General features: G+C 37.3%; 1 protein-coding gene across 1 annotated transcript; it reads right to left on the minus strand.

The window, feature by feature from the left end:
- Positions 1 to 531: 531 nt before the first annotated feature.
- LOC116304592 (neurotrypsin-like) lies at positions 532 to 4,773 on the minus strand. The gene is made up of 4 exons (XM_089034204.1): positions 4,724 to 4,773; positions 4,371 to 4,523; positions 1,221 to 1,382; positions 532 to 829 (listed from the first exon to the last, which is right to left on the minus strand). Exons 1-4 carry the CDS (start codon positions 4,771 to 4,773, stop codon positions 532 to 534), a joined length of 663 nt encoding a protein of 220 aa, XP_088890330.1.
- Positions 4,774 to 7,904: the final 3,131 nt, after the last annotated feature.

Here is a 7,904-nt window from a genome sequence, read left to right on the forward strand (position 1 = left end):
TCATGAATGCCACAACATCAACGATAACAATTATGTTAATAACACGTAGGCAACAAAAGAAAAATTCGCTTTAAAAATTGTTTTCAATAATACGTTGTCCCTGAGAGAAACTTTCGAGGTCATTAGTTGCATGCAGATACGTACTTTCATGTCATGTTACAACATACTGGGCTTTAAGTGTGACCCCAGAATTCCATATGTGTTTCCAGTGATAAAGTGAAAACAAAAGCGATGCACATTTCTTTGTGTTTGCAATCTATAAAAACTTCAAGTTTTGCATAATAAATTAATTTTTCATAAGCTTTATCTATTCCCCTTATCTCCATATTATTCCTTATATGTGCTGCTCATTTTATAGCAGCCTTAGCTTGGGCCCTAACAGGACTCAGGTTCGCCCCCTGTGAAACAGCTCGAAAGCAAAGTTTTGAGCACGAAAAACTGAATGCCTCTAATATCAACAAATAACGGAATACCATGCTAACATAAACGGTTTCGGTATGCAGGTGTGGAATACAGTTTAGTCGATATAACTCAAAACACGACACCAACATCATATGTGTGACCATTGCAGCTAGAAGACACACTTCCCCATCCACTGTGAGTACAGCTTCCTAGTGAGGACTCCGAGCCTGTACATCCCATGCGGTACAGCCATACTTTACCCGTCCCTCTTCCATAGTACCAATAACCAACAGTTTTGGTAAAACCAAGTTGTCGACATGCGACCTTTGCATCATTCATATCAAAGTAATATCCACTATAACCATCACACACTGTTCCCCACTGAGCACTATGGTAGACTTGTATAACGCCGCCGAAACCTGAATTCCTGAATATTAAATTTATATAATTAAGCCAAATTCTTGATTCTTTTTAATCTATTCTAAGAAAATAATTATGATAGTTTAATTGCTTGGCTACTTGTGGCTTACTCTACCATCGTGCTCTGCCACTACTCGCTGATGTAACTTTATTCTAATTCCATTCACTTTCATCATTATTTCGATTATACATACACTGTGTTTAAACTCGGCACTGAAGCTCTACTTGAAAAAAGATTACCCCAAAGTCAACTGCATTATTCCAGAGTATCCCAAGTGAAATGTCATAATTGGTGAAGATGAAGTATGGTATGAAGGAAGACCAATTGGATTTAACAGTCTGGACAAAATAATGAAAACGATCATCAAAGAAGCAGATTATCCAAAGTTTATACCAACCACTCGGTTCGAGCGACTGGAATTACTCTGTGGACAAACGCTGAAGTGGACAAATGGTTCATCATGGCTATTTCTGGCCACAACAACTCTCGGCCATCTGTCTTTCTGTCGTCTTTCATACGTCTTTTTGTCTCTCTGTCTGTTTTGGTAGATAAACATGGGCTAATAGCAAAGACAGATGAAAAAGATCATTAATATTTCAAGCTGTATATAGAACCATTCAATATTCTTTAAAACTTCTAATAATATGTAATATGGCATAGCGCATTTAAAATGCACGACACATTACCAACATCATATGTGTGACCATTGCAGCTAGATGAAACACTCCCCCATCCACTGTGAGTACAGCTTCCAAGTGATGATTCTGAGCCTGTACATTGCATGCTTTGCAGCCATACTTTTCCTGTCCCTCGTCCGTTGTACCAATATCCTACAGTTTTTGAATAACCGAGTTGTCGACATGCAACTTTCGCATCCCTCATGTCAAAGTTATAACCATAATAATCACACACTGTTCCCCACTGACCACTGTGGTAGACTTGTATAATGCCATCAACACATAACTATAATTCCATAAACATGCGCAGTAGTGTGACCTCAGAATCCCATACGTGTTTCCGGTTCTAAGGCAAAGTGAAAACCATTAAAACGAAGGCGAGGCATATTTCTTTGTCTTCGTAATCTATAAAAAAGTTTGAAGATAAACCGCTTTGTATAAATTTTTTTTCATAAGCTTTATCTATTTTGATCACGCCATTCGTAAAGTTTCTACTATTGATCGTACCACCGCTCTCACTCCTCACACTCGTCCCTCTAATAATCGCATTCCTTTCACTCTTGCGTGTCATCCTATTAATAATTCCATTAAACCCATTGTTAACCGCAACTTTTCTTTGCTTGACTTTGATACTCGCACTTCTGCTATTTTCAACAACCGCCCTCTTTTTTCTTATAAACGTGATCGTAATCTTCGTTCTTTCTTGGTCAAGTGAGTTCTTCCCTCTAACAAAGAACCTGGTACTTTGCGCTGTTCTCGTAAACGTTGTTACACTTGTCCTCACATAGCTTCTCACACTTCTGTTGTCGGTCCTAAATCCATTGTTAAAATCACTGATCATTTTGTTTGTACAACTTCTATTGTTGTATATTGTATCAAATGTACCCGCTGTAATCTTTTGTATGTGGGTGAGACTGGCCGCCGTCTTGGTGATCGCATTTGCAGTCATCTTTATGATATTCGCAGTAACGATCCCACCAAACCAGTTTCCCGCCATTTTAATCTAGCTAACCATTCTCTTTCTGACTTCATGGTTTTCGGTCTTTCTTTGATTAACGGCAACAATGATTGTCGCACGACCAAAGAAATGCGGCTTATTCACCTATTGGGCACTCTTAGTCCCAACGGGATTAATGAACGCTTTACTTTCAACTAAACTTTTCTTTTGTCTTTTAATGGTTTGTTTTTGTTTCCTTGCCTACCTTGTTCTTATTGGTTTCTTTTGTTTTATTCTATCTTATATACACTCCTTTCTACCACTTCTATCTCTTTTACTCCGACGAAGGACTAGCGTCCGAAACGTCAGTACGTTTTTTCATATTTTTCACGTTGTATAATTTACCTTTTTATCATTACTGTTTCATTAGAAACACCGACGCAGCTCACACTAGTTTTTAGCTAGTTATATCTCTCATTTGGAAATATGACAGGACAACCTTACTATCATGGTAAAACATAGTTAATGGAGCGGAATGGTTGGAAAACCTATTGTTCCAGGTTTGTGTTCAACTTTATCTATTGTTATATGACGGTGTCCGTGCAAAGAGAAGGAAACGTTGCTTCGTTTGTTAACAGTATTAGGAAATAGGGAATAATAGAAGTTTTTCTCACTAAAAAAACATTCTTAAATAGCTTTTTCTTAATTAATGCTATATGATTTTAAAATATCGACTGTTTAATCAAAATGAAATTGCCATTTTTCATGCTTTCTTATTTATCATCTAGAAAACTTAACTGTATCGGTGTGGAAATATGTATCCGCATGGTTTGTGGTCATCCAATAAAAGTTTTCATTTTCAAAATGTTAATACATGAAAATAATAAGGAAATGATTATTTTTAGCAATACTTGCTTGGTCCATTGTGCACGGTCAGTATCATGTGATGGTACGAATCGACATCAAACGCAAAACAATAGCTTTGTTCTATGGAGTTTGCAAACCATTCCGCCTCATTAACTATGTGTAAAAAGAGCCATAGTGAGAGTATAACCACTTGCAGATATTTTTAAAGAAAAGGTAACACCCTATAATCAGTTAATTTTGGGTGACTGCCGATTGTGTCGGCCTATTGCCGACTGAGATAAAAACGTAGTATTATAATTTATTATATAAGTACTGAGATTTACATGTTCGCAAGCTATTTGATAAAATTCATAACACAAAATCGAGAAGCGATCCTATTGGCTATACGTTTTTCTTCACTATTGAAGAACATCGTATCAACACTGTGATTGGCTATACAATATTTTTCACTTGTGAAAAAATCTTATCGAGTTTTCCCGCGCTTCATGCAGAAAGTGTCAGCTTGCGTTTGAGTGTTTGTTGTCAAAAGTTCTTAAACATGGAAGGTGTTGCTCAAGATTTGCTCAAATCGACTCAAATACGGAGTTTATCGAGAGCCAGGAAAACTAAAAAACTAGATAAAAACACAGACCGATTTGGCACTCTTAAGGGAATTTTTACAAACGAAAGAAGAGACGAGGGCTATAGAACAGAATCCTGCGAATACCTCATCGAATTCGTCCTCGGTGTCCGTAAGTACACAAATCTGATCTAAGTATACTTATATTTACAAGTTTATCATACTATTAGAAAGAGAAATTTCTATTTCAGTTAACCAATTGTTCGAGGTTCAATAAACTTTTTTCTCAACTCCAAGTTCGCTTGTACGGTTTTTATTAAATAAAAACCGTGCGCGCTCACTAACCATGAAGTAATCTCTATATATGCAAACTATTAAGCCAAAAAAAAAGATAGGAAACCAACATCCCATTGGTGATTGTTGCATCGAGAGTCCACATTTCCCCATCCATTGTGAGGGCAGCTTCCAAGTGAGGCTTCTGAGCCTGTGCAACGCATGTTGTCTAACCATACTTTGCCCGTTCCTTGTCCATAGTTCCAAAATCCCACAGTTTTGGAAAAACCAAGTTGATGGCATGCAACCTTGGCATCATTCATGTCCCAGTTCCAATGACACACTGTTCCCCACTGACCACTGTGGTAGACTTGTATCTTTGAAAATCTGAGAAAAGTGAATTTTTATAACAGATTAAATATTTCCCCCCTTCTTTTTAAACACGAAAATAAACCTCAAACGTTTCACGAGGAAGTGATTGGTAAATAAAATAAAAATCTAACAATTTAAAACAGTTTGTTGATTTCTCTGTTTGAAGATGAAATGTCTTCCAGACTGTAACTATTTCTTAAAAACCGTTTGAATACTTTTTGGAAGACCTTATTCCTGCCATTGCTTGGTTTAATCCTTCAGACATTGTTAAATAAAGCATTCCAAAGATAGGGCAGCATTGCTCGCAACACTGCAGGCAATGCTGTTGAAGTATGATAGTTTTCTAATTTCTGCAACGTTGCGTGCAACAAATCGCGTCGCGTGTCACGGATCGTGGACAAATGCGTTATATACCGTATAAAAACATACCATGCCAATATCCATTTATTGACTGTGAGCCTGAAATTCGCATACTGTATAGCCATACATTACCCGTCTCTCGTCCTTAGAGCCAAAATCCTAAAGTTGTGGTAAAACCAAGTTGTCGACAAGAAACATTGGAATTCCTAATATTCCAGTTTTTATAGCACAATGTTTCTCATTAAGAACTGTGGAAAATGTTTTAGACGATAATTCACGACAGAACACGACACCAACATCATATGTGCGACTATTGCAGTTAGAGCCAACGTTTCCCCGGCATCCATTCACTTTACCCGTCCCCCGTCCATAGAGCCAAAATCCTACAGTTTTGGTAAAACCAAGTTGTCTGCATGCAACCTTGCCATCTTGCATATCCCAGTTATTATATGCAAAATGGCACACTGTTCCCCACAGACTGTTGTGGAAGACTTGTAAACAATTGTTGTGGAATTACAGGCTTATTTAAATTATCTTCCGTTAGTGAATTATATTACACTGATAATCAGTTGCATTGGGAAAATATTTTGTATAAATGTCTATGACACACCTATTTTACGGCATAAGTAGGCCTTGTCAAAACAGAATCTCGTTTAAATTGAAAACTTTTTTATAACTGTAAATTTAAGTTTCTGTACTTCATAGCAAATGATTCAAACACACGACACCAACATCAAATTTGTGAGTAGGACAGTCCCAGTTAACGTTTCCCCATCCATTGTGACTACATCATCATCGTCATCGTCATCGTCATCGTCATCGTCGTAATAATAATAATAAAGTCTTTAACGGGTTACTAATAAAGCAAGCTTTTTTCCAATTAGGCGCTTACATCTTCCAACTATTGTCTCTGAGCCAGAACACTGCATCCTGTCCAACCACACTTTACCTTTTCCGTGTCCATACCACCAAAATCCTACTGGTTTGGTAAAATCAAGTTGTCGACAGGCAACCTTTGCATCTGGCATATCCCAGTCATTAATACAGACCGTTCCCCATTAGTAATTGGCTATAGCGGTAGTTATATGAACAATGTTTAAAGATATGTTGTTTTTTTGGGTTCAACATTTTATGTGATATAGTCTCACAGGTAGTCCAAGCAATGTCTTTAATAAGTTGAATTTTTTTTGATAGAAGAGATCGAAAAAGAAATACAAAATAAAAACTTACAAAAAGGCGACATTGCTACATATTGAAATGACAACATAAACGTGACACTTTTTCACAGCGACCATTTGTATAACTGTCAAGTTGATTATAAGCACAAGAAGTTGCTCTTAGGCATTTCCCCCCCTTGGTAGTGGTCATAAGTGTTTAAAAGAGAACAAGGCCTCAGTCCTAGAACGAGGCCAAAACTAGACAAATTTTAGCAACGCATTTATGACGGTTGCAATCAGTCAACACTTCCCCATCCATTGTGAGTACAGCTCCCAAGGCCTCTGTACCTGTACACAGCATGAATTATAGCCATACTTTACCCTTGCCTCGTCCAACATGCCAAACTCCTACAGTTGTGGCAAAACCAAGTTGTTATATATATATGTTCCTAAATTACCACATTTGAAAAAGAGTGGTAATATCAACATCAACCACAATAACTGTCATATAGTAGTTAGCATATCAATGAATGCAACATATCATGCAACAGAGTTCAACATTGTAAGACTGACTGTTGCAGCTCGAGTCAACGTTTCCCCGTCCACGGTGAGAATAATGGGACCTTCTAGCTTTACATAAAGACAAAGTGTTCCATGGTCTGTTCATCCAATGCCATTCATCCATATCATATCCGTCCCTCGTCCAAGGTACCAAGTTCCTAAAGTTTGGTAAACTAAAGCTGAGGACAAGCAACCTTCACTTCTTCGTCGATATCCCATATATAACCATAATGACATACTGTTTCCTATTATTGTCTTTTAAAACGCTTTTTAGCGAATTTATTCAAGTACTATATTCAAGTTTATCAACTAGCCATTAACAATTGTTATTTGTTATGCACTGTTCTTTGACTTACTTTATATTGGCATGCCACTAAATTTTATTAAGCTTTTTCTTTTATCATCCACTTTTCCAAAAGGGTTTTAAATTGTGTACAACGCAAAAATCTATGTGTGACCTTGGCAGTAGGAGTTGACATTTAAAGCTCAGTGACGTAAGCGTGCCGTGCCGTGACCGTGACCGCGATGTTTTCTAGAATTTTAATTGGCTGATTTTTTCTCTTGCGCAATGTCATTAGTCTGACAGTGCCGTGACCTTGGAAAGTACATTCTCGAGCAATATGATTGGGCTGGCGTAATTCTTGCCATGTCACTATCGTGTTATTGCAGTGAGTTTTTCACAGTCATACGAAAACTGCTGTAGATCTAATTCATAAACTCCTGCACAACAGTTCCACCAACTGAGAACAACGAGAGGTTAAATGAATAGCTCTCATTAACCGAGTGCGAGATCCGGTATGGACCGAGCCAACGAGTTTAATAAGATATTTATTATATGGAAAGCCATTGAGTCAATAAAAAGTAAAGTTGACAGCGCATGGCTTCCTGTACGTGCCACAAGTCATGTGGTGTTTGAGTCGTTCAAAAAGAGAAGTTTTAGTTTACTTTGACTGAATTTAGCTATAGTTTAAAGTTTTCTGAAATACTAGTTAACAAAAGTGAGGCTTTCATTTGCAAAACACGTAAATGCAAAGCAAAAAAAGCATCAAAAAACACCTCAAGAACTCAACATGAGATTGAGAAGAAAACTGTTGTACTTCCACCTTCTTTTAGACAAGATATTCACAACCAAGATGAAAAATACGTACTCTATGAGTACATGGGTCTACTGCTTATAGATACACAGCAATATTTTTGAATCATGTATATGTAGAATATTCACTTGCAGGTATCCAGGGCTTAACATTCTGCTTACGGAGTTCAGTTATCCCTTTAAAGGGCTCAAATATTTTTACTCTAACAATCAGTCAGTTTCACA

This window comes from Actinia tenebrosa, unplaced genomic scaffold, assembly GCF_029948245.1.
Source record: "Actinia tenebrosa isolate PJP-AT-01 unplaced genomic scaffold, QUT_ActTen_1.0 PGA_scaffold2__45_contigs__length_23673736, whole genome shotgun sequence".
In the NCBI taxonomy this organism is placed as follows: Eukaryota; Metazoa; Cnidaria; class Anthozoa; order Actiniaria; family Actiniidae; genus Actinia; species Actinia tenebrosa.

Bases quoted from the DNA above. Each gene is read 5' to 3' on its own strand.
- LOC116304592 (XM_089034204.1), bottom strand. From the start codon at position 4,773: ATGTCTGAAGGATTAAACCAAGCAATGGCAGGAATAAGGTCTTCCAAA. The intron at 4,524-4,723 runs GTATTCAAACGG...CACTTTTCTCAG, and splicing joins GGAATAAGGTCTTCCAAAAA to ATTTTCAAAGATACAAGTCT. The intron at 1,383-4,370 runs GTTAGACAACAT...CTTTGCTATTAG, and splicing joins CAAGGAACGGGCAAAGTATG to CCCATGTTTATCTACCAAAA.